Raw genomic sequence first — 26,276 nt, 5'->3', positions numbered from 1 at the left:
AGCATGATGAGCTGATTGATTTGAAGTACAATTAAATCAATGATATTCTAAAGGCTTGCTGGTATTATCATAATAATTTCCTGGAACAGTATTGAGGTAAAGTGAGTGTGTGAGTATGGGTTTTTAGCAATATTCCAGCAATATCACTGAGGAGGACACCATAAATGGGCTTCACACATTGCACCCATGTGGAGTATCGAACCGTGGTCTTGAGCGTGACACTTCAACCACTTCAACAACCATTAATTATTTGATATATTATTCTATTATTGTTCTAAATTTTTAATACTGGTCTTGTTCCAAAAATAAGTTGTTGCAGAAAATACTGGAAAGATTACTTTTGCCTCAGATGTTACAAAAAGAATTTACTCGATGTCCTTAAAAATGTGTTTTGCCCCCCCCCAAATTTTAAAAATATTTGTTTGGTTCATACTTCCAGAGAATGAAGTAGTGATTTATAAATAGCCTATCTTCAACATAAATTCCCAGGCCCCCAAGAATATTAAATGATGGGTCCCTAGCTACTCGCAGACTAAGGAACCATGATATCGACTGACTAAAACTCAACAGGAACCACATGCTCAGCACCCAAACACTGCTTCAGGGGAGGTGATCATCATGATAATGCCTTCAAAGGCATCACAATATGATAATTCAGCATCACCTATGCTTGTGCATAGTATTGCTTCAAACAAGATCCAGACAAGGTTATTAATTCTGCATGAAAATATCAAGGTCAAACTGTCTGACAAGGACATTTCCAAACACTCCGCTTGACGAACGGTGCAACATGTACAATTTGTTTATATTCAGGTTTAAAATAACATGTTTCAAAACGGTTATAAATAATTCTTGTATAACAAGGTTTAGTTCCCACTATAAAACACCATCAGTAAAAAAACAAACATATATCATGATTATCATGATACATATACCAATGAGGAACTACTTTGGGTACACCAACTAACCCATACTTGAGCACTATGTACATGTTCAGTTTAAAAAACAAACCCATTTCATCCTGTGGTCTTTATACAACAAAAACCCTGTTTACCAGATAAAGCTATTCCCAGGGAAATCCTGTTGCTATGGCAACAGGGGTGGATCCAGGAGTGTGAAAAAAATGTATTACCCGGGTCACTATGCTTCCATTACTTCATCAGCCCAAAGTGACACATCTTCCTTTAAATTTCTGAAATTTTCTAAACTTTTAAGAGAGGTTGGGTGGGGTGTTGTGCACACTACCAAGTCATAGAGTGCACCAACACATATGGGACTGACACATCAGCTGTATGAATAGGGTGACATGTTCCCCCTTCCCCACTCTGGACCCACCAGCGTGCAGTCAAGTGCCCTTATTGTAGGGGATGTTCCAAGACAGGCTGTCCAGATTAACAGGGTTTCACTGTATGCAGGGTCTAAATTTCATCATCTACAAATATCTTATGTCTTATAATGAGCTACACAACCGAATCTGTTACAAAATAAATGACAAATATACATTCACTGTACACTGTACCCAGCATGACATCTCTCTCAGTATTGACCGAGACTTGTTCACTAACAGGGAACTCGACCATACAAAGCCATCTGTACCGTTGCACAAACTGTTCTAATTGTATGCACATTAAACACACTACCAACTGGTACTGTTGCAACTTTATCACATCAAGTCCCGTCTGTTCAGGTATTATTTTGTCATAACATAACTTGATCACTTGAAATCATACACGAGTTTGGAAACAAACAAAAGACCTGTGTTCCCCTGTTACATCAACATTAGAATACATGAACATAATGTGACAATGACATGATACAGTATACCAACATTGTACCAGGCTACGTCATCACAGGATGACTTCAGTGTAACCTTATGTACCATCTACATCATATACTGGACAAAACAAGTTAGGGGTCATGAATATTTTGGGAGATCTTTTTTCACAGTGAAGACGACAACAATTTCAGGGGCAGCACTGGAACTTTGGCTAAACACCATACTCAAATCAAAGGAAATATCACCAAACGACAAGTTTTGCTTGGATACCAATACAGAAGTAATGACCCATTAAATAATCAAATAATTATTCTTTGCATAAAACCTATTTTCTCATGTAAAGACACAAAAGCATATTCCGTCGTTCCAGATCTTCGAGAATAAACCGAAGCAGCATTACTTCATCTCCAAATGTACAGCACTTATGAGCGGGAATATAGACAGATTCTATAAACATGATAAATATTGGTCATCATGCCATACTTTTTTGTAACATGGAAGTCACTGTTTTTCTGTTTTGTAAAACAATATGAAAAGCAACAAATAAATATTTATAAAAAAAACAAAAACAATTTCATGAAAAATATCTAAAAAAATGTTCATGATCTCTAGCTGTATTGTTCAGTATATATGGCTTGGGTTATCGATGCGAAAAACCAACCCAATATATCCAAAAAATATGCAAAAGAGGTCCACTCACTGATGCCACTTACTCAATAAACCAATGCTGTGTCCCAGTAGGTGCATCTTCCTGAGGCACGAGAGTTAACTGACTGTAAAAGTCCAGTTCCCATTGTATCGTAGTGCCACCAGTGGCTATTACCAGTTATGTCCCTTCTAAGCTTCTCCTGTGGATGCAAGCCCTTGTCAGTATCACAACCCTGGTAATACCACCTACTGTGTAAACTGTTCATGCTACAACGTGCTAAAGACAAAGACAGCAGGTCCCAAGCATACACAATAGGGCTGGGACGAGTCGGAATTCACTATCTGGGTACCCGACCCCCAATATCTGACCCCCAATATCTTACCCGGGTATCTGCTGTACACCGGCGTTCACATTCATCGACTACATTATTCATAATAGATTATAAATAGATACTGTATTTTTGTGTGTGTATAAAGCACATTTTTTCCCAAGAAAAAACAACTGATTTTTTTTTATCATTACAGCCTATTAGAATACTCACGTGACTAACAACGTGTCAGGGTAGTCCTGTGGGTACCTGGTACCCGTCCCAGCCCTAATACATAAGCTGATACTACACAAACATGCACCTTGGATAATGACATAAATAGAGGATTAAAAGTGCTGGTTGCATATATCTGTCTCCATATAACACTGTATATTTGTCCATCCAACACTGTGTAATGCTAACACTGCATGTCTCACCATCACTGTCACCTAGGCGATGGTGGATGAAATGCTGCCAGTTGATGTGTGGACATTTCTTGTGGACAGTAACAATAGTGTGTTGTAATCCCGAACCATGCAAACTATGTATTGATTCCTTTGTGTATGGGATGTTTGATGTAATCAGAATTGTGTATTGGATGTGTATATATACATGATGTTTTTGTGCATTGGATGTCTGTATATCAGGTATCTGTGGTGGTTTGGGGCATGTGTGTCTGCATGTGTGTCTATAATGATGGGTGCATGCGTGTTTGCATGCATGTGTGCAGGAGTTTCTGCATGTGTGTCCATAGTGACGAGTGAATATGTGTGTGCATGTGTGTCTAGCCAGTGTAACCAGGGTATGTTTATCCCTCTAGATACAGCTCCTCCAGTTGTGTGTGTGCCTGTGTGTGTGCATGTGTGTCTGGCTGGTGTAACATATGTTTATCCCTCCAGTTGTGTGTTCATGTGTCTGCATGTGTGACTAGCCGGTGTAACCACAGCATGTTTATCCCTCCAGTTGTGTGTCTGCATGTGTGACTAGCCGGTGTAACCACAGCATGTTTATCCCTCCAGTTGTGTGTCTGCATGTGTGACTAGCCGGTGTAACCACAGCATGTTTATCCCTCTAGTTGTGTGTCTGCATGTGTGACTAGCCGGTGTAACCACAGCATGTTTATCCCTCTAGTTGTGTGTCTGCATGTGTGTGTGCATGTGTGACTAGCCAGTGTAACCACGACATGTCTATTCCTCCAGATACAGCTCCTCCAGTTGTGTGTGTGCATGTGTGTCTCCATGTGTGTGCATGTGTGTGTGCATGTGTGACTAGCCAGTGTAACCACGACATGTCTATTCCTCCAGATACAGCTCCTCCAGTTGTGTGTGTGCATGTGTGTGCATGTGTGTTTGCATGTGTGACTAGCCGGTGTAACCACTGCATGTTTATCCCTCTAGATACAGCTCCTCCAGGAGATCGTCAATCAGCTTCAGCCTCTCGTTGGCCTCCTGCATCTCACTGTACGTCTGTATGAAGTTGGTGATGTAGAAGCGCACCTCGTCGATGATGTCGATGGTGTCCGTCTCGTGGCGCTCCTGGAGATTGGCTGCATCCTCCTTCACTAGTTTGATGAAGTCTTCCTGAGCAATCACCTGGGAGAAACAAGGGGAGACGACAATACAAAATCAGTAATATCATTCAGCACAAAAGCCTTGCCCATTCAGTGATCAGCCACTCAGGAAACAGTACCGGTAGTCTGTTAGTGGGCATTGCCAATTTTGTTTCAGTTTATGGAACCAAACCCAGAAATTGTTTGGTTAGACGATCAAATGCTACTGAATCACTTCCAATTTACCATTCAACCGTAACTTTTTATGTAGTTGGGCCCCATCACCAAAGAAATGACAGGAAGATTGGAAACCAAAAAGTTTAAAAAGTGCTGGAATCATATGAAAGATATTTACTATCATTACTGACGAATTGCACATTTCTTGCAACTTACATCCTTGTTCTTGAACAGCCAATGTGGGCGAGGGTTTACATGTCATGTCATCGTGTTACACCCGATTACACAAAAACCAATGACATTTATGTGGTCTGATAACGTCATATTGGCCTTTCAGATCACATGTATAAGCTCCGCCCTCTGAAAGTGCAGTCGTTCCCACCACGGATGCCGCATAAACTTGATTGTATTCACTATAAATTTCCAAAAGTTTCTAAACTGAGTTCAGATTTGCCTAAGTCAGATACATGCAAATTAGCAAGAGTTTGGCCAAATATGAACCTTTTGTAAACACCCATCAGTCACAAGCCGACAGAACTCACCTCTTCTAAATTTTCTGCAATAAACTCTGCACATTCATTTTCTAACTTCCGTAAACTGAAGAGCCTTGAGGTTCTGAGAATGGTGATGATGTTCTTGATGTCGATGTATTCACCCATGCAGTTGGCGCAGAGTCTCTTCAGCCCTGGTAGAATGTATAGGTCAGCTACACACAGAATGTCATACACGTTCTCTGCAGACAGCTGAAACAGGAAGTGGGGCATGTAGAGGTCAGCAACACACAGAATGTCGTACACGTTCTCTGCAGACAGCTGAAACAGGAAGTGGGGCATGTAGAGGTCAGCTGCACACAGGATGTCATACACGTTCTACGCAGACAGCTGAAACAGGAAGTGGGGCATGTAGAGGTCAGCAACACACAGAATGTCATACACGTTCTCTGCAGACAGCTGAAACAGGAAGTGGGGCATGTAGAGGCCAGCTACACACAGAATGTCATACACGTTCTCTGCAGACAGCTGAAACAGGAAGTGGGGCATGTAGAGGTCAGCAACACACAGAATGTCGTACACGTTCTCTGCAGACAGCTGAAACAGGAAGTGGGGCATGTAGAGGTCAGCTGCACACAGAATGTCATACACGTTCTCTGCAGACAGCTGAAACAGGAAGTGGGGCATGTAAAGGTCAGCAACACACAGAATGTCATACACGTTCTCCACAGACAGCTGAAACAGGAAGTGGGGCATGTAAAGGTCAGCAACACACAGAATGTCGTACACGTTCTCTGCAGGCAGCTGAAACAGGAAGTGGGGCATGTAGAGGTCAGCAACACACAGGATGTCGTACACGTTCTCTGCAGACAGCTGAAACAGGAAGTGGGGCATGTAGAGGTCAGCTGCACACAGAATGTCATACACGTTCTCTGCAGACAGCTGAAACAGGAAGTGGGGCATGTAGAGGTCAGCTACACACAGAATGTCATACACGTTCTCCACAGACAGCTGAAACAGGAAGTGGGGCATGTAGAGGTCAGCAACACACAGAATGTCATACACGTTCTCTGCAGACAGCTGAAACAGGAAGTGGGGCATGTAGAGGTCAGCTACACACAGAATGTCATACACGTTCTCTGCAGACAGCTGAAACAGGAAGTGGGGCATGTAGAGGTCAGCTGCACACATGATGTCGTACACGCTCTCCACAGACAGCTGAAACAGGAAGTGGGGCATGTAGAGGTCAGCAACACACAGAATGACGTACACGTTCTCTGCAGACAGCTGAAACAGGAAGTGGGGCATGTAGAGGTCAGCTACACACAGAATGTCATACACGTTCTCTGCAGACAGCTGAAACAGGAAGTGGGGCATGTAGAGGTCAGCTACACACAGAATGTCATACACGTTCTCTGCAGACAGCTGAAACAGGAAGTGGGGCATGTAGAGGTCAGCTGCACACATGATGTCGTACACGCTCTCCACAGACAGCTGAAACAGGAAGTGGGGCATGTAGAGGTCAGCAACACACAGAATGACGTACACGTTCTCTGCAGACAGCTGAAACAGGAAGTGGGGCATGTAGAGGTCAGCTACACACAGAATGTCGTACACGTTCTACGCAGACAGCTGAAGGAAGTGGGGCATGTAGAGGTCAGCTGCACACAGGTTGTCAGACATGCTCTCCGCCAACAACTGGTATGTCAGTGTAACCACTGGTATGTTCATGTGACTACTGGTATGTCAGTGTAACCACTGGTATGTTCATGTGACTACTGGTATGTCAGTGTAACCACTGGTATGTTCATGTGACTACTGGTATGTCAGTGTAACCACTGGTATGTTCATGTGACTACTGGTATGTCAGTGTTACCACTGGTATGTTCATGTGACTACTGATATGTCAGTGTAACCACTGGTATGTTCATGTGACTACTGGTATGTCAGTGTAACCACTGGTATGTTCATGTGACTACTGGTATGTCAGTGTAACCACTGGTATGTTCATGTGACTACTGGTATGTCAGTGTTACCACTGGTATGTTCATGTGACTACTGGTATGTCAGTGTAACCACTGGTATGTTCATGTGACTACTGGTATGTCAGTGTAACCACTGGTATGTTCATGTGACTACTGGTATGTCAGTGTAACCACTGGTATGTTCATGTGACTACTGATATGTCAGTGTAACCACTGGTATGTTCATGTGACTACTGGTATGTCAGTGTAACCACTGGTATGTTCATGTGACTACTGGTATGTCAGTGTAACCACTGGTATGTTTATGTGACTACTGGTATGTCAGTGTAACCACTGGTATGTTCATGTGTCTACTGGTATTATAGTGTAACCACTGGTATGTTCATGTGACTACTGGTATGTTAGTGTAACCACTGGTATGTTCATGTGACTACTGGTATGTCAGTGTAACCACTGGTTTGTTCATGTGACTACTGGTATGTCAGTGTAACCACTGGTATGTTCATGTGACTACTGGTATGTCAGTGTAACCACTGGTATGTTCATGTGACTACTGGTATGTCAGTGTAACCACTGGTATGTTCATGTGACTACTGGTATGTCAGTGTAACCACTGGTATGTTCATGTGACTACTGGTATGTCAGTGTGTTTACCTCACAGAGGTCCTGGTACACGTACTGCACCACACGGGCGAACACCTCTGGCGTAATGTTGTGCAGTGTCACAACTGGTATGTCAGTGTTTCCATGCAGTTTTGTCTCCCCAAAGTGATCCTCAATGAGAGCCTTGAAGTAGTCGCTGCGTCCACTTAGAAACACCTGCAACATATACATCACATGATAGTCTTGAGACTTTTTGTATCTCCTTGATATATACAAGATACTCTTCGTATCTCTTTACATTATACTTGATTCTCTTTGTATCTCCTTACGTTATACATGATTCTCTTTGTATCTCCTTACATTATACATGATACTCTTTATATCTCCTTACATTATACATGATTCTCTTTGTATCTCCTTATGTTGTACATGATATTGTTTGTATCTCCTTATGTTATACATGATACTCTTTGTATCTCCTTACATTATACATAATACTGTTTGTATCTCCTTATGGTATACATGATTCTCTTTGTATATCCCGTGTGAGAAGTGTGAGAATGAGAAGGATGTTATGGGTTACCCTAGCTCTGGTGGGGACCTATTCTACTCCAGAATACCCCGTGTGAGAAGTGTGAGATTGAAAAGGATGTTATTGGTTACCATGGCTCTGGGGACCTATTCTACTCCAGAATACCCCGTGTGAGAAGTGTGAGAATGAGAAAGATGTTATTGGTTACCATGCCTCTGGGAACCTATTCTACTCAAGAATACCCCGTGTGACAAGTGTTAGATTGAGAAGGATGTTATTGGTTACCATGGCTCTGGGGACCTATTCTACTCAAGAATACCCTGTGTGAGAATGAAAAGGATGTTATTGGTTACCATGCCTCTGGGGACCTATTCTACTCAAGAATACCCTGTGTGAGAAGTGTGAGAATGAGAAGGATGTTATTGGTTACCATGCCTCTGGGAACCTATTCTACTCGAGAATACCCCGTGTGAGAAGTGTGAGAATGAGAAGGATGTTATTGGTTACCATGGCTCTGGGGACCTATTCTACTCGAGAATACCCTGTGTGAGAAGTGTGAGAATGAGAAGGATGTTATGGGTTACCATGGCTCTGGGGACCTATTCTTCTCCAGAATACCCCGTGTGAGAAGTGTGAGATTGAGAAGGATGTTATTGGTTACCATGCCTCTTGGGACCTATTCTACTCCAGAATACCCCGTGTGAGAAGTGTGAGAATGAGGAGGATGTTATGGGTTACCATGGCTCTGGGGACCTATTCTACTCGAGAATACCCTGTGTGAGAAGTGTGAGAATGAGAAGGATGTTATGGGTTACCATGGCTCTGGGGACCTATTCTTCTCCAGAATACCCCGTGTGAGAAGTGTGAGATTGAGAAGGATGTTATTGGTTACCATGCCTCTGAGGACCTATTCTACTCAAGAATACCCCGTGTGAGAAGTGTGAGATTGAGAAGGATGTTATTGGTTACCATGCCTCTTGGGACCTATTCTACTCCAGAATACCCCGTGTGAGAAGTGTGAAAATGAGGAGGATGTTATGGGTTACCATGGCTCTGGGGACCTATTCTTCTCCAGAATACCCCGTGTGAGAAGTGTGAAAATGAGGAGGATGTTATGGGTTACCATGGCTCTGGGGACCTATTCTACTCCAGAATACCCCGTGTGAGAAGTGTGAAAATGAGGAGGATGTTATGGGTTACCATGGCTCTGGGGACCTATTCTACTCCAGAATACCCCGTGTGAGAAGTGTGAAAATGAGAAGGATGTTATGGGTTACCATGGCTCTGGGGACCTATTCTACTCCAGAATACCCCGTGTGAGAAGTGTGAGATTGAGAAGGATGTTGTGTGAATGTGTGAAGTTCCTCCTCCAAGTAGAGGGTGCTGCCCACCTTGTGACACATGAACGACAGACCCTCCACTGAGAAGCAGACGTCAGGGTAGATCTGGGACAGGTCAGGGTCGAATGGCAGCTCTCCTACAACCTGTAGACAAAATAAAACTTTGATGAGTCAGTGAGCGAGTTGGGTTTAATGCGGCTTGAAACAGTTTACCACTTCGGTGAAACCCCTGAGCATGGGGATAGTGCTGACATACTTTGATGAACTTTCAGTAAATATTGTACAAAATGTATAGAATTGTATGATCCATTACAAGGGGGAACGGAAATACCATGCCCAAAACACCAGAGTATGTTGAGACGTCAACTGCATACAGGTTTTGAGACTCCTTGTATTAAAGGTTGAAATTATAAATGCATGGTTACAATAAGTTCCCCATTACTCAAGTGAATTGGGTTTAAGACGCTGTGAACAGTATTCCAGTTATAGCATGGCGTGTCTGCTTGCTGTGGGAGGACAGCCTGAAGTACTGTAATCATGGGGAAACCCAAGGGACACAACTCTGCACAGATATTCGCAGTGCCTGAGGTGACCGAGTCACTCAGCCTTTGACAAAAATAGTACATACATCTTTATTTCTAATAATATATTACATTTATGATATGGAAAGACATGAGGGTAGTAATCCTTTCAGCACATACTGTTATTCTTAAAGTAATTCTTGTTTAAAATTAATTTTCTGTCAATGAAGTAACTTTATTAATTGCCTATGAATACAATGTTTGAGTGAACTTAATCACATAATCAAACTGCATCTGATTTGTAGACAGGTGTATGATTACACTTATCCTGATCCATTAAGTCACCTCTTACGACCAGGGTACAGGTTTACTGAGACAAGATGATATGTACCAGTTTGTTCAGTTCCACCGGTAAAGCTCTGTCCCCAAGAAGACCGAGGTCCATCTGCAGCCCCAGGGAGTCCAGAGGGGGCTCGATCACCACCGACGTCACCTTCAGGCCCGGTTTCATTGACACTAGAAGTACAAGCAGATGGTCACACCATGGACATACTCGATTATCGGTCCTCTGTTGATGTGGTGGTGGTGATGATTGTGACTGTGTGCATGGTGAGGTCAAAGACGATGTTGTTGTTCCAGATGATAACAGTGAGTTAAGATGATGGTGGGGGTAGTGAATTGCGATATGTATCAGGTATAGACATGGCCGAGACAATTAAATCTGGACAGACAAGTTGTTTCATCCCAAATCTGTTTATTTTACATTACCACTAGTCCAAAACGAGCTGCGTACTAGTTTGACATGACCAATGGTGTCTACCCCTGGGTTTTGTATCTTGATTCAAATATTATGAGTGAGTGAGTGAGTGAGTGAGTGAGTGAGTATGGTTTTACACTGCTTTTACCAATATTCAAGCAATATCACAGCAGGAGACACCAGAAATGGGTTTCACAAATTGTACCCATGTCTGGAATAGAACCCGTGTATTTGGCGCGACGAGCGAAAGCTTTAACCACTAGGCTACCCGACAGACCCTCAAATAGTATGATGTGTATCAATACGTGAGGTAGGTGTATTGTAACCATAGTAACACTGTTAATGTTTAACCATACATAATGGAAAGCAGTCATTATATGCAGTATTCAGATTAAACAACAAAGAAGATGTGTTGAAGCATACTCACAAAATGATGCATCTTTTTCCATTCTGTCTTCAATCTGGTCAATGAGGCAGTGCATCTGACACTGTTTGGCTATCATCACACACTCATGTATCAGGTCCACATGGACCTGTAGTCGACCTGCAGACACAGCAACATGTAGCATGAACCATACGAAGGGTGGTTGTAAGGTTCTGGAACAAACTATGGAGGATACCTGGAGCACTCTTAACAGATTGGGGGACTGCTGGGGCTATTTTCACTAGTATGACTTGTATGACTATTGCAATAGTAGTCCACACTTGATTAAAATCATGAAAAGCTTTGGAAAATATCTGTTGACAATGAGTTGGAGGTGCACATGCTTTGCAAATCCTGCACTCGACCGAAATCAGCACAACAGTTTACAAACCAGATTGCAATTTTGTTGCGCGATTCTGATTGGACCATGCATAGACTTGTTAGCCCAGCCAAAATATGACTCCATAATACCAGCCTACTTAGGCAAGGGTGGGAACTGGACTTTTATAGTCAGTTAACTCTCTTGCCTCGGGAAGATGTACAGGACCTGAAGAAAGAACTGTCTGGCAAGAATTCTGCAAATGATGATGACATCATTTCTCCTGTGGAGGACTTTTCACACCAGGAGGAAGCCTTCAACATGTTTGATACGTCAATGATATGCATCAACCAAGTCAGCGAGCCTGACCACCCGATCCCGTTAGTCACCTTTTACGACAAGCATAGTCGCCTAATATGGCAAGCATGGGTTGCTGATGACCTATTCCACCCTGGATCTTCACAGATCTGCCAGTCAAGAGGAACCCCAAATGTCTACAGGGAATGACCACCTACAATGCAGCCCATCCTTCTGGGTCTGCAGTGCTTCCTTAACAAGTACTGTCAAACACTGTTGAGTACAGTGTCAAACTTTGATGCGTCGAACTTACAGTTGTCTAGAAGTAAAATCTTGGTCCCTGCATATTCTTTTTTTATTCATCATCTTTTGATTGTGTTTAACTTTGGATAACAAAATATTTACGTAGGTCCCTTTAACTTGGACACAATAGTGTTTGACTGTACTTCTGTACAAACAAAAGCATAATCTCACCATAATAGATGTAATCCAGAACAGCTCCAAATGCACAAGGTGAAACCTGCAATAATATAACATTACATAAAGAAACAAGAGTCATCAGAAGATGATAAAATCCCCTAGGTCCCCACAATAGCAAAAGGCCCCACTGCAGCCCCTGGTTAATACATATACCAAGTTTGGACAAAAAATAGTTCATGGTTTTCAAGTTACGCTCCTGAAACAAAATATGGAAGGACAGACAGACAGACGAGATGATTACCATATCCCCCTGCATAGTATGCCGAGGGGACAAAAATGTTACATAAAATTCCGGGCTGGTCATCAAAATATAGTCCTAAGACAAATCCCCCTCCAGTTGTCAAATACAACGTCCATCTCCTGGATTATGATTAAAGGAATGAGGAGCATTTATTTGATATCAAACGTTCCCCACAGTGAAGAATAGCTATGTGCAGTTGTGTGTTCCCTATAATTTCTACACTAGTGAGCTAGCCCTACAACACATACATACCATTCATTTTCCCTGTGAATCACATCTGCTGACACTTAATGTCCACAGGGGCCTTTTGTTAAAAAGAAATGTAGGAAAAAACTACTTCCCATCTTACATCTGCAAGTTTAAGATGGATGAAAATCAAGTAATTAATTTACTGATAATTTGTCATGTTTAATTAATAATTTCTTGCAGATAAAGCATGGGCATTTTGATAACTACCTGTTGTAAACAGGGTAAAGTAAGACTAGGACTTCCTGTCTCACATCCTGTATGTCTCAGTGTGGATAAAGTTTGGATGAGCTCAAAACCGAGATTTGTTTCGAATACAAACCAGTGCATGTTTTAGCTCCACTTCTTGCCGATCTCGCCATCGTGTTTTAAACAACTCAGCAAAATAGTTGCATCGAACACTGAGTATACATCGATGTACGGGAAACTTCACCCCGTCCACCACAAACACTGCATCATGGTAGGCAGCCCCCTCTCGAATCCTGCAACAGACAAGCAATGGTAGACTGCGGGTTGTATTCTAATGACCATGATATCATCATTGCCATTACATCTATTGATTATTGTGTACATATTTTTAAGTCATCATATGCTGTGTGATACTGACTGAATGCCATAAAAGTTCTGTTCTGGTAGGTGAGACATATGTATGAAATCAATAAACACCATACAGAATTGTGCACTAGGAGATATTGTACTGGCTTCCTGATAGATACACTTTGTAGTGTAGTTGACAGATATATGATAGAAGTCCAGTTTCCACCCTCGCCGAACTAGGTTGGTATTATGTAGCTCGATTGTAGAGCCACCAGTGGCTATTATGAGTTTTGTGTGTTCTATGTCCATTCTATTGACCAATCAGATTCCACCTATCATACCACTTGCATTTGCTTCAAACAAAATTGTGCCGCCTAGTCAAAACTCTCTGATTGATGATCAAGATCTATATCATAATAAAACGGGTCTTACCTCGCAAAGTGCATCAGATCACTTTATGGTACACTGGCTTTGCATTAGACTGAAAATTGCATGGCATTCACCATGTTGTTGACAAACCGTATGTCGAGACTCGCTAGTCCAGCCAAAATATAACTCCATAACTCCAGCCTAGTTTGGCAAGGGTGGACACTGGCCTTCTGTAGTAGGTTAACAACCTTGCCTCGGGAAGATGTCAACAACAACTGATAATGTTTTGGATTGATCTTGAAGGACTGTGGAGTTGTACAGATGGATACTTACTTTCGTAGACATTCCTCGTACATGTCTCGCCGTATGGTTCGGGAGGAGATGACTCTGAACTTCTTGAGGATAGTTCGGATCTCATCAGTCAGGGCGCCATAAAGACATCGCTCTCCGTCAAATGTGTTCGCTTCACATTTGGCACCTGAAGACAGACATAGCATTGTTTAATCTGACAAATGTTTAAGTTATATTGATATATGATAGTCATTAGCACCATACACAGTTTGTGAGACATGAAAATGATGTCATTCTGTACCAAATTAATAATGTCAATATCATCAAAATGCAGCAACGGACAAATGCACAAACCACACATAACATTACAGAAAAGTAACACCACAAGACAACACAGGATTGATGCATGTGAATGTTTTGCTTGTGAAACTACAGAAGTGGGGGGGATCTCAGGATTGTTTGGTATTCCAGATTGTAGAGGTGCTACTTTCTGTCATCTCCTGACCATCACCCTGCAGTCCAGTGATCTGTGGAGGCATCGACTAAGAGGTGGTGATTCGGTGCCAACGGCAGCAAAAAGACTCCGTTGCAAGTATTCAACTCCTGAAGTCACCAACGAGGGTGATCATATAGCAGCAACGGGAGCCGAATCTTGATCTTGCAATTGGCCTCCTGGAGAAAGAGCCAGAGGAAAGCACTGTATTGTTTGTAGATGTAACTGACAATGCTATGTGAAGGCTTGTGACAATGTTAGAATTCCGAGGAGTTCTTGCCATGTTGAGCTGTTTGAGGGCCAACGGTACTTGGCTCTCTATCTTTGACCACCTGTCTGGGCGGACCAACATTTCAACATCTGGGCACCAATAAACTGGAGACTCTGAGGTGGGGCAGTCTCAGACTTGGACGCATTTATCAACCAGGCCAGATGATGTAGCAGCATCCATACTGAGTTGGCTTGAGACTGGAGACATTCGTCTATGAAGGCCGCAAACAAAATCCCTCGCTGACGCAGAAACTGTGTTACTGGTTTCGTGATACGGGTGAACAAACATGGGGTTGTAGAAATTCCAAATGGGAGGACCATCCCATGGAAGATCAGAGAATCGAAACCTGGAATGGAAGGGATGAGACCTTAACATTCTACGGCATGTTTTGCTACCAATGTACCTATGACTTCTGTGACAGCCGACATCTGGATGGCATCGTAGTATCTGTGCTGCAAACCGTGACTGTAAATGGGGACACTAACGGGAATCTGTATCTGACTGTTAAGATCTTTGTCAGGAAGGGGTCATCAAATTCCAGTTGGCTGCAAAGTAACAAAGTCGTCCACTTCATGGTTCTGGAATAGCAGCTTTGGGCAGAAATTCACAGTCGTGCTGATCTGATTCAATGTCACTTGGCGGAGGAGTCAACCAGCTTGGTTGACTCACTCAAGGGAAGATCCAGTAGTGAGCGAGACGGTCCTTGAAGTGGAACATTCGGTACCTCTGCCTTTGCCTCGAAAAGATCCACTCTTGTGGCTGTTAGTCTGATGGACATCTTTTTGGCCCGGGACGTACTGAGACCAGCATCTTTCCTTTGTGCATTCTTGTGTCATTAGCAATGCCTTCTGCTATATTGTGAATCCTGTTGGCAAAGAGGAATGAGAAGACCAAGGGAGTAGGTATACTAAAAGCCAGATTTAAATACGCACCCATATCCATGAAGACCTTCTTAGGCATAAGGTAAGAGTGTTTGAAGAGGGACTAGAGACCACAAATCCTGAGAGTTGATCACCCTTAGAGATCCTACATAGTAGGCCCATTTGATCCACAATCCAGTACAGAATATCCGAAGGGTCAACAACATCGCAACTTCCAGGAGTCGAGACTGGTGACTGTGGATCTGCTGGATCAGTGAGACTTTGCTCCGAAATGGTAACTGGTCCGGAAGGAGCCCTCAATGTAGAGGATGTAGGCAAAGTAGAAGTCATGTCTGAAGGGAAGCCACATTGATTCAGTGCCATAGACATCGCATGGACCAGCAGTTTAAAGTCTGAGTTGGGAATGGAAGAAGAGTCAGTGCGATGATCCCACTTTGTAGGTAGAGTAGGGGAGCACTGAGGTTGTCTATGTGTAATAGGCAAATGACAACGACGATCCTTAGGGGAACGAGGATGAACTGGAGAAGAATGATGATCCGAGGAGTCATAACAGCATCCCAATCTATAGTCCTGGTGATCCCAATAAAAGGAATAGAGTGGTTGACCCATAGTGTGCAGTCGATCCGATTGACCGTAATGATCTCTGTGAGAAGGGCAACGATACTGTCTTTTGTCCAACTGATAGCAATCTGTCAAGCCATAAGAAGTTTGGAGCTCTCTGGACGAAGGACGGTCCCGCTCGTTATGGTGACCTGTGTTTCCGTGAGGTACGTTGAGCAGTATCTCTGGCAACACCTATTGATCCTGAGAAGGCTGCCGATCCAGCGAATGAAGGTGACCATGTGAAAACATGACATCCCTAGACTTGAAGCTATCTGCAAAATGTTTTTCAACCTGTGAACCAAGTTGGCCTTGGGAAGCCTGTTGATCCCTTAAATGATGGCGGTCTGGTGAAGAAACAAGCCGAACATCCGAGTAATGGCGATCCATGGTAGACTGTTGTTCATGTGTTGTTCAAAGATGTTCAGTGGTGACATATTGATCCTGTGAAGAGTGTCAAACTGTTGATGCATGGTGATTTGTTGATCTCGCGCCCTGTCGATCTTCAGAGAGATGCTGATTCGAAGAAGAATGATGATCCTGTGATTGATGTTGTGCTGAATGTCAGTCCCTGGTTGTGTTGAGATGTCTTTGCTTCGAGTGTCGCGCTGTCAAGGCTTGATGATCAGGTGATCCCTTGACTTGTTCATCCTTAGGCAAAACAGCGTAATAGTGTTCCTAAAGAATTTGCGATTGTAATGACCTAAGTTTTATAAGAAAATTCAACATATGAAGTTTGCAGTTACCAGATGAAATTACCCTACTTTTTTGCATGATTTTTAAAACTTTTTCCCCTAAGTTATGATTACGGTTAATTATTTTTCAAAAATACATACAAACATAATGAATGTATGTTATTATTTATGTCTTTCCTCATGTGAGTTAATACTTCTTTGATATCAAAAAGGGATAAAATGTGCAAAAACTGACCATATTGAATTTCTACACAGAGTTATGGGAATTGAATTGCCACGTATGACAAGAAGTCACACTGACTGTTAAAGGGATGGCGATGCAATGGAGATGGACAATCCCGAGATTGATGATGATCCATCAATGTATTGAACTGTCGATCCTTTAATTGTTGACCTGTCGATGACTGACAATGTGTCTACCTATCGTCTTGACGATCGCTAGGAAGCTGGCCAATTGGATGAAGAATGACGATTACTTGAGTGTTGTCGATCTATAGATGTGTCGAGATGTCAATCTGTTGAGTGGTAGTCAATCCCTGTGGATCTGTCAATCTATCGACCCCATGAGTGATGACGATCTGACGAGGGCGATCGATCCTTTGGTTGATGACGATCCTCCGACGCCTGTGAATCCTCCTCAATTGATAGTGATGGAACAGTAGATAATGTGGTCTTGCATGGAGACGAGGGAGGCACAGCAACACTAGACAGCACCGTCATCTTCGGTTTCTTGAAGGATGAAAAAATGTGCTTCAAATCTCTAACAGAAGCCCCGGAGCACCGATCAGCTGACCTCTGACAGTTATGAAGGTCAGTCTTGTGAATGCTGTCTCGGAAAGTTGACGACATTGCTGACATTTCTTATCGGTAGCACACATTCCACGACAGTCACAACAGACAGAATGGGGGTCATGTTGAGAATATAGCCTATTATAGTCCTTGCAGAAAGGACGTGATGGCTTCACTGTCTCGTGTCCATTGACTTCATTGGTTCCAAACGGAGAGACAGAAAAACTTTGCTCCGGAAAAAAAACCCCAAAATGTATGCTCTGTTCATGAAAGGCATATCCACCAGGCGATAACAGCCTTAGAAATTGGAACTAGTCCTGTAGTCCTTGCCAATCTTCCCAATAGTTAAGGTATCATAAGGATATAGTGATGTATGGGATGTGTTGGGGTGAGTTGTTTTTTTTTAAGCTGGAACCTTTGTTCTAAGACCTTTCCACACCAGGATCGAAGAATAAGGAGGAATAGTGTGAGATAGGATAACTAAAAAATTCTCATTCAAATGACTGAAGTCAACAGTATCATAGCAAGGTCCTACGGTCTCAACCTATGCAATCATCAGGATTTTTAACATCTGTCAGTTAATTATCCAGACAAACCAACTTTGCACTCATTGTCTCTAATGTGCAGTCAAGAATGCCTTCATTCAGAACATGCTGAATGGAGACATGCCTCGATCAATGTGTACAATGTGCCCTTGTTGCTATGGGGAAATGCACTGAGGCATGGAATGAATCACAAGCTGGGTCATGGTTGAGTCAGTTTCAAATACACGTTTCAAAAATAAAGATTATTAATATTACATGACAAAACGAAAACATCCTTGGTCCTTGGGCCTGCCAAAGCAAACCATCCCATTTTGAAATAATCATATTCCTTTCTAAAAGCAAAGGCTGGAAACACAAGGCTCTGCAGTTCACCTTCATCGTTCGAGCTGATACACAGATAAATGTCACAACCATAATATTTGTTTGTTGTTTAACGCCACAATTAGCAATACTCCAGACATATGATGGTGGTCTGTAAATAATCAAGTCTGTACCAGACAATCAAGAGAAATCATGAGCATTGATTCACGCAATGCGGACACAATGACATGCAGTCAACCAAGTTAGCAAGTCTGACCACTCGATCCATCCTCTTACGATAAAACAGGTTGCTGGGGTCACAAATTAGAACTCTGTTTATTGAAGACACAGTCTCATTAAAATCAGATCTTAGTTCTCACTACCGCTTTACAATTATAGGTCACGTCAGAATATTTCATCCGACCAATCAGAGCGTCGCTTACAAGATCATGAAAATGACAGTCGGAATGTGTTTTCTAATCATGCAACCTTGAAAGATTTAGCATGGGTTATCCAAATGACAGTTACACACTTTATAACTAAATCAATATACACTCTAGGACATCTATTAGTCATTCCAGAATGTCCTTTTGTTCAGTTTTCAAATTTTTAATCAAGAATTTGTCAAAATATGTTTTGAAGCGTAGGCGCCAGTTTGAAACTAGTGCTAAAAAGCACGAGAAAGCTGCCTTCTGATTGGCTAATGTCAACTTCTTGTCAGTCATTCCATTGGTGGGTCAAAGTTCGCGAAAGGTCGGTCTGACGTGACTTGTAATGGGTGTCCTCAGATCTCTGTTTAGCGGTAGTGAGAACTAAGATCTGATTTTAATGAGCTTGATTGAAGACATAAACTTACCATGCTCCAGTAAATACTGGACTACCTCTTTGTGGCCACATAAACATGCATAATACCTGCAAGACAAAATATATATCATTCAGAAAGTAACCAATGACCTATACAAGTATGATAAGATATGGACCAGGAGTACCTCATGATAAACATGCTTATGCACCATTCAAATTTCACGAACAACAACAACAATAACCTTTATTTTGACTCTCATGTTAAATATATGTCAACTTCAGTGGATCCTTGTTTGAAAGATACTTTTTTGGGTGCAATATGCTATCAGCTTATTGTGGGATAAAAAAGAGAGAGAGCAAATTTTCATTTCTTTTTTCCATTTCAACAAAGTTTACAGTTGGTCGTTCAGTAAAGCAAGTAAACAAATAACGCGTGAACAGTAACACAAGCTATCACAGAAATAGAAAAGTGTAACAGAAGGGCTGCAGTGATTCATCTAAGTACATTGTACTTGTATTCCATTGTTTCAAGATAACTTTATACCATGTATATAAACACATATTATATGGTTGAATATACATAGCACAAGCTTCTGTTGTACATGTTGCAAGTAATTAGAGGATAAGGTAGGATAAGGACACCCTTTGGACAATGAGAAGGGCATAATTTGAGAAATTACTAAAAGTTGTTATGAAATGTATCAGATGTGTTTATATGAATGAGAAATAGACTTTGCATGTCAACACTTGCATGTTTTGGACTTGTAGCAACACTAAATATATATTGATAAGGCTAAAATATGTTGAAATGTCTGATTTTCAGGCTTTCAGGAGGATGCACTTTGAAAATATTTTAACATAAGCAAGTGTTTAACTAAAGCTAATTTTCTTCATGCTCTTGGCATGTGTAGGAGATAGAGATAACAACAGTACAAATTTACAGATTTGCTCACACAGTAAACTACGGTTATAACGAACTCAAATGGACCACTAATCTTATTTCGTTGTGTCCGGAGTTCGTTATAAGCATTTATACAGCAGCTATACAGCAAATGGCTGGGACCCAAAATAAGTTTGTTACATTCCTCAGTTCGTTATAAGCGTGTTCGTTGTATACATATTTTACTGTAGTTAGATTTTCTCTATAAGTTGAATAATCAGCCTTTTTCACATTCAATAAAGTCAAACGTGTATTCGGTCCTGACAGAAGTGAAAATATTTAAGAAACAGGGAATAGTTTTCAACCACTTGAATATGTCTGATAATTGTCATTCAAATATTTCAGTTTACCATTGTTTACCGTGACTTTTACAAAAGTTAAAGGTGAAAATTCAAGTCGGCCAAAAGGGCCTTTATCCAACTGTACCCTTCCATCAAGTGTTCACAACATGGCCACCATCTATAGAAATGTAAGGTGATCAATTACAGTAGGGACTCCCAGCATTTACATTGATATTGGAATACAGCTCAATGACATTAGAAAGTGTATCATTACCATGACTGCTGCTATCAACATGATCAATAATGTAAATATACTACTCAAAGAAGTTAAGGACCATCTGATTCCTTCATATGCATATATATTCATAGTAATATGGAAAAATTGGGCAGGAAAATCATGGTATTGACAGATTAACTTCCTGGTATAGTAATAAGAAAGCATTGCTACCATGATAACATGTGGATTTGTTGGATAAAGTAAAATTGAGACGGTATACATATAAAGTGTTTGTGATTTTTTAGGTACGCTGGACTCCGCGCCTCCCGAAGTAACAAAAGTGAAAAGGCCATTTTCATTAAAAGTACTTACGTTAATATCTATTTCATTTGTTTACAAAACTGAATTGTGAAATGAAAGACTTCCTGTTGTAAATCCAATAGGCATCATTTAGTGATTGCTGTTGACTGTATTTTACTGACATTTGACCAGATGTCCAAGAATGCACAAAATACATTTGAATGATTGGAATTGAATGGACACGGTTCTTTCCCTATTTTGACAGAATATTGTGAGGTCGTGCTTTTCAAATGGAAGTGGTTATACACATTGTTTGTTGTAAAAAACCTAGCAGATGATCGCTGTTTGTCAAACAGGAAGTTTAAAAAGAAAAACTCCACTATATATTTCTTCAAGTCTGCTGCTGTAACTTCTACATGTTCTAATAAAGTTACTGCAGACAACCAACAAGGAAAACAGCTCTACTGCCGAGTGCTAGTGCTTACACTGAAATTGAAAAAAACCTCTCAGAAGTGAAACAAATTATAGACATGACCGACACGTGATGTTCAGATGAACCAAAGCCAAAATTATCTAAATTAAACATAAATCACCATGAGGCATTCCCAGAAACTGGAATCTTTCAACATGTTCAAAATACAAATCGTGTTATGTGACAGGGATAAAAATATAATATTTTGCAAAATTTGGAAAGAGTATGTTCAACCCATTGGAAATTATGAAAAACTAAAAAAAGTTCTTCAACATGTTCAAAGGTTCATTGGGTTCAGAACCAGCAAACGTGAAAAAGATTGGTCATTTAAATTTTTTATCTAATGCTGCCTTTTGTTATAATTAATGGGCAATATAGACAAGGCACACTTAAATTAAAAACAGCACACCTGAAAAACAGGTCCAGAGCCCTTGGGCACAACTGGTTGTTTTCTAATTTTGAGGCCTGCAATGCTAAAACTGCTATACATTTTAGTGTGACAAGTTCCCATGGTTACAGTGAGCTATACCTGTCAGTGTAACATGTTACCATGGTAACAGGGCTATTATATTTTAATGTGACATATTTCAGTGTGATAATTTCAGCCCAAGCTACACATACAGTGGAGTGCTGTCCCACTTGTCTCGTGTGTTCAGTTCAACCTCTCGTTCCTCCACCAGGAATCTGAAATATAATGAGGAAAAGAATCACACCATATTCCACAAAAATCATGACCCAAATGATATGATTATCACTGTCAATGAACCAGCTGTGCTAGGCTGAGTGAATATGGTAAATGGTAGTGAATGTGGTTTTAACTGCTGGAGGCTATTAAGAAGCTCATTACATTCATTCTCATTTATCCAGGGTATATTATCTCCATTCTATTGGGATAAATACCCCGGACTCATCTTTGTTTTGTGTTTGGTTCGAAGACATGATGCTAAATATAGACATGCAATTAAACTACCTGAATACTGTTCTTTCATAATTGAAACAAACGCTGACTGAGCAATATTGCAGCTATATGACGGCGGTCTGTATATAATTGAGTCTGGACCAGACAATCTAGTGATTGACATCATGAACATCGATCCACGCAATTGGGATCCATGACAAGCATCAACCAAGTCAGCGAGTCTGACCACACGATCCCGTCTCCTCTTACGACAAGCATAGTCAGCTTTTACAGCAAGCAGGGGTTGTTGAAGACCTATTCTACACCACATCTTTATGGGTCTGCTGTAACATGAAATCCTGCTTCGGGGAGCACATGCATTGAAAAAATGTACTCGAACGGGACACTTCATTCGAGACAAATGTATGATACTGATTTAATGACAGGTGGTGCTGCTTGCAGCATAGTCTAGTTCTTGATACTCAAGGTTTATAGCTGCACGGACAAAATGTCAATACTCAAATGATCAAATTAATTGGCGAGCAAAAAGTGGGTTACTCAATAGAAATGCAAATACTTAATTATATCGAACACAAAGAAGTAACAAACCAATGAGTAAATATGATAATACAATGGATATAGGATAATACAATGGATATATGATAATAGAATGGATATATAGGAACATAAAATGGATATATGATAATACAATGGATATAGGATAATACAATGGATATCATGGACATATGATAATACAATGGATATAAGACAGCGTTAGAAATTGGCACTTGTCCTGTAGTCCTTACCAAACTGCCCGATAGTAAACATAGAAATAGAAAAGACACGTTGGTGGTGTCACGTGACGAATTCACGCAAAAGTATCTGATTCCCTTTACAGTTTCAGTTCTGTTATTGCTTCCTATCTTCCTCAAAATACAATTCCGAAACCTATTTGAGCTATATATAGGGAAAAGCAAGATCGAATTTGGGGAATATTGGTTTATGTCATTTTGCAGAGAACAAATTGATAATAGCATTTCTTATTAATTTTGGTGAATTAAGAAAAATATTGAGCACGATAACTGAAATACCCCCAAAATAATTTTTTTAAACTGGAACGGTGGGCGTGATCACGTGCTGTAAGACGATGACGAGAACTGGTACAATAAGTCACCGGGAAAGTTTCCACTGTTCCCTATCATAGGACAGACAGACATCGTAATGGTATAACCAAAATCAACTGAATCTTATTCAACAAAGCGCATATGCTCACAGTTTCACAAAAATTAAAGTTTTTGGTACATTCAACTTTGTAGCCTGCAGCTATGGTTTCGCGGTACTTGTCATATACGCTAAACAGAACAAAATGCAAAATGTCTCTATTTGTGTTTCAGTTCTAGGTAAATGTCTCTATTTGTGTTTCAGTTCTAGGTAAATGTCTCTATTTGTGTTTCAGTTCTAGGTAAATGTCTCTATTTGTGTTTCAGTTCTAGGTAAATGTCTCTATTTGTGTTTCAGTTCTAGGTAAATGTCTCTATTTGTGTTTCAGTTCTAGGTAAATGTCTCTATTTGTGTTTCAGTTCTAGATAAATGTCTCTATTTGTGTTTCAGTTCTAGGTAAATGTCTCTATTTGTGTTTCAGTTCTAGGTAAATGTCTCTATTTGTGTTTCAGTTCTAGGTAAATGTCTCTATTTGTGTTTCAGTTCTAGGTAAATGTCTCTATTTGTGTTTCAGTTCTAGGTAAATGTCTCTATTTGTGTTTCAGTTCTAGATAAATGTCTCTATTTGTGTTTCAGTTCTAGGTAAATGTCTCTATTTGTGTTTCAGTTCTAGGTAAATGTCTCTATTTGTGTTTCAGTTCTAGGTAAATGTCTCTATTTGTGTTTCAGTTCTAGGTAAATGTCTCTATTTGTGTTTCAGTTCTAGGTAAATGTCTCTATTTGTGTTTCAGTTCTAGGTAAATGTCTCTATTTGTGTTTCAGTTCTAGATAAATGTCTCTATTTGTGTTTCAGTTCTAGGTAAATGTCTCTATTTGTGTTTCAGTTCTAGATAAATGTCTCTATTTGTGTTTCAGTTCTAGGTAAATGTCTCTATTTGTGTTTCAGTTCTAGGTAAATGTCTCTATTTGTGTTTCAGTTCTAGGTAAATGTCTCTATTTGTGTTTCAGTTCTAGGTAAATGTCTCTATTTGTGTTTCAGTTCTAGGTAAATGTCTCTATTTGTGTTTCAGTTCTAGATAAATGTCTCTATTTGTGTTTCAGTTCTAGGTAAATGTCTCTATTTGTGTTTCAGTTCTAGATAAATGTCTCTATTTGTGTTTCAGTTCTAGGTAAATGTCTCTATTTGTGTTTCAGTTCTAGGTAAATGTCTCTATTTGTGTTTCAGTTCTAGGTAAATGTCTCTATTTGTGTTTCAGTTCTAGGTAAATGTCTCTATTTGTGTTTCAGTTCTAGGTAAATGTCTCTATTTGTGTTTCAGTTCTAGATAAATGTCTCTATTTGTGTTTCAGTTCTAGGTAAATGTCTCTATTTGTGTTTCAGTTCTAGATAAATGTCTCTATTTGTGTTTCAGTTCTAGGTAAATGTCTCTATTTGTGTTTCAGTTCTAGATAAATGTCTCTATTTGTGTTTCAGTTCTAGGTAAATGTCTCTATTTGTGTTTCAGTTCTAGATAAATGTCTCTATTTGTGTTTCAGTTCTAGGTAAATGTCTCTATTTGTGTTTCAGTTCTAGATAAATGTCTCTATTTGTGTTTCAGTTCTAGATAAATGTCTCTATTTGTGTTTCAGTTCTAGATAAATGTCTCTATTTGTGTTTCAGTTCTAGGTAAATGTCTCTATTTGTGTTTCAGTTCTAAACACAAAAATAAACTCAGAAACTCAAACTTAGTTTTCCATGTCAGTACTGTCAGTTGCTCTTTTCTAACTGAGCTTCAGAACCCTGATATACACATGCATGTTGAAAGGCATTGACTGTAATTATACAAATTTTAACAGTGCATTTGAAAGCCAAATTTCACAAGTGTTCATTGAATATAGCACATGTTTAAGATTAAAAGCTGATGGATTGGTGGTGTAAAGATAGACGTTATCACGAGGAAGTCACTTGTGCACACAGAGCTCCAGATAAGCTGCGTATCTGCATGAAATACGCATCAGAAATGCAGAAATACGCAGTAAAATATAATCCAAGCGTATCAAATACGCAACGAACATTACAGATACGCTACAAAAATAAAACTTGTGCGTATCATCAAAATATTGTGAAGTTACCCTGTGTATTCGATTAGCAAATCAGCAACTTATTTTGAAATTGGAAAGGGGCATTCCGTCAACCTTGCCAAACTCCACGATGACAGTTACATCATGATCATTTGCCATCACACTTTCTTGTGGAAGTATCGTGGTATTTTTGAGTCCTATAAAGCTCTCGAACCCACACGACACCAGTTTGCAGGGACTAGATGAATAGTGTTTTTAAATATTTAACTTAAAAGTTAAATACCCACATGTGTAAAAACTAGTGGGTAACAGAAATTTGAATACGCAGGTAGAATTACTGATACCCAATGATTTTAAAATGCATGGGTAAAATACCCACAACACCAAAAGCTTATCTGGAGCTCTGGCACAATAAGTGAGCTGACTGTGCATTCCCATTATGCGCATTGACTGTTGTTCAGATGAACGAGACCAAGAGCAGTGCATGCACGGCTGAACATCACGGACTAAAATGAAATGTCAACATACTTCACTTTTTGCAAATCTCCAACTCGACAGCTGTCGTAAAGTGCTACGACGTCCATCCTTCAGATGTAAGCAGCAACAGGGGCTGTCTCAAACGCTCGAAATCGTTATTTCTGAAACAAAACAGGGCCCAAATTCCAAGCGTATGCGTT

General features: G+C 40.5%; 1 protein-coding gene across 1 annotated transcript; it reads right to left on the bottom strand.

Moving 5' to 3' along the window:
- Nucleotides 1-407: 407 nt before the first annotated feature.
- Nucleotides 408-26,276, bottom strand: LOC139445139 (ankyrin repeat and BTB/POZ domain-containing protein 1-like). Its single transcript, XM_071226239.1, has 12 exons — nucleotides 26,128-26,276; nucleotides 22,102-22,164; nucleotides 19,323-19,378; nucleotides 13,935-14,079; nucleotides 13,018-13,177; nucleotides 12,203-12,248; nucleotides 11,116-11,232; nucleotides 10,323-10,447; nucleotides 9,462-9,554; nucleotides 7,590-7,754; nucleotides 5,002-5,202; nucleotides 408-4,325 (listed from the first exon to the last, which is right to left on the bottom strand). The coding sequence occupies exons 1-12, from the start codon at nucleotides 26,181-26,183 to the stop codon at nucleotides 4,119-4,121; spliced, it is 1,434 nt and encodes a 477-aa protein (XP_071082340.1). The 5' UTR covers nucleotides 26,184-26,276; the 3' UTR covers nucleotides 408-4,118.

Source organism: Haliotis cracherodii, unplaced genomic scaffold, assembly GCF_022045235.1.
Source record: "Haliotis cracherodii isolate W230 unplaced genomic scaffold, xgHalCrac1.p SCAF_6, whole genome shotgun sequence".
In the NCBI taxonomy this organism is placed as follows: domain Eukaryota; kingdom Metazoa; phylum Mollusca; class Gastropoda; order Lepetellida; family Haliotidae; genus Haliotis; species Haliotis cracherodii.
This window is presented reverse-complemented; position numbering and strand designations above follow the sequence as displayed.

Excerpts from the sequence above, each read along its gene's own strand:
- LOC139445139 (XM_071226239.1), bottom strand. The coding sequence starts at position 26,183 with ATGGACGTCGTAGCACTTTACGACAGCTGTCGAGTTGGAGATTTGCAA. Across the intron at positions 11,233-12,202 it reads TCTGGATTACATCTATTATG|GTCGACTACAGGTCCATGTG; the intron begins GTGAGATTATGC and ends CTGTGTCTGCAG. Across the intron at positions 4,326-5,001 it reads TTGCAGAAAATTTAGAAGAG|GTGATTGCTCAGGAAGACTT; the intron begins GTGAGTTCTGTC and ends TGTTTCTCCCAG.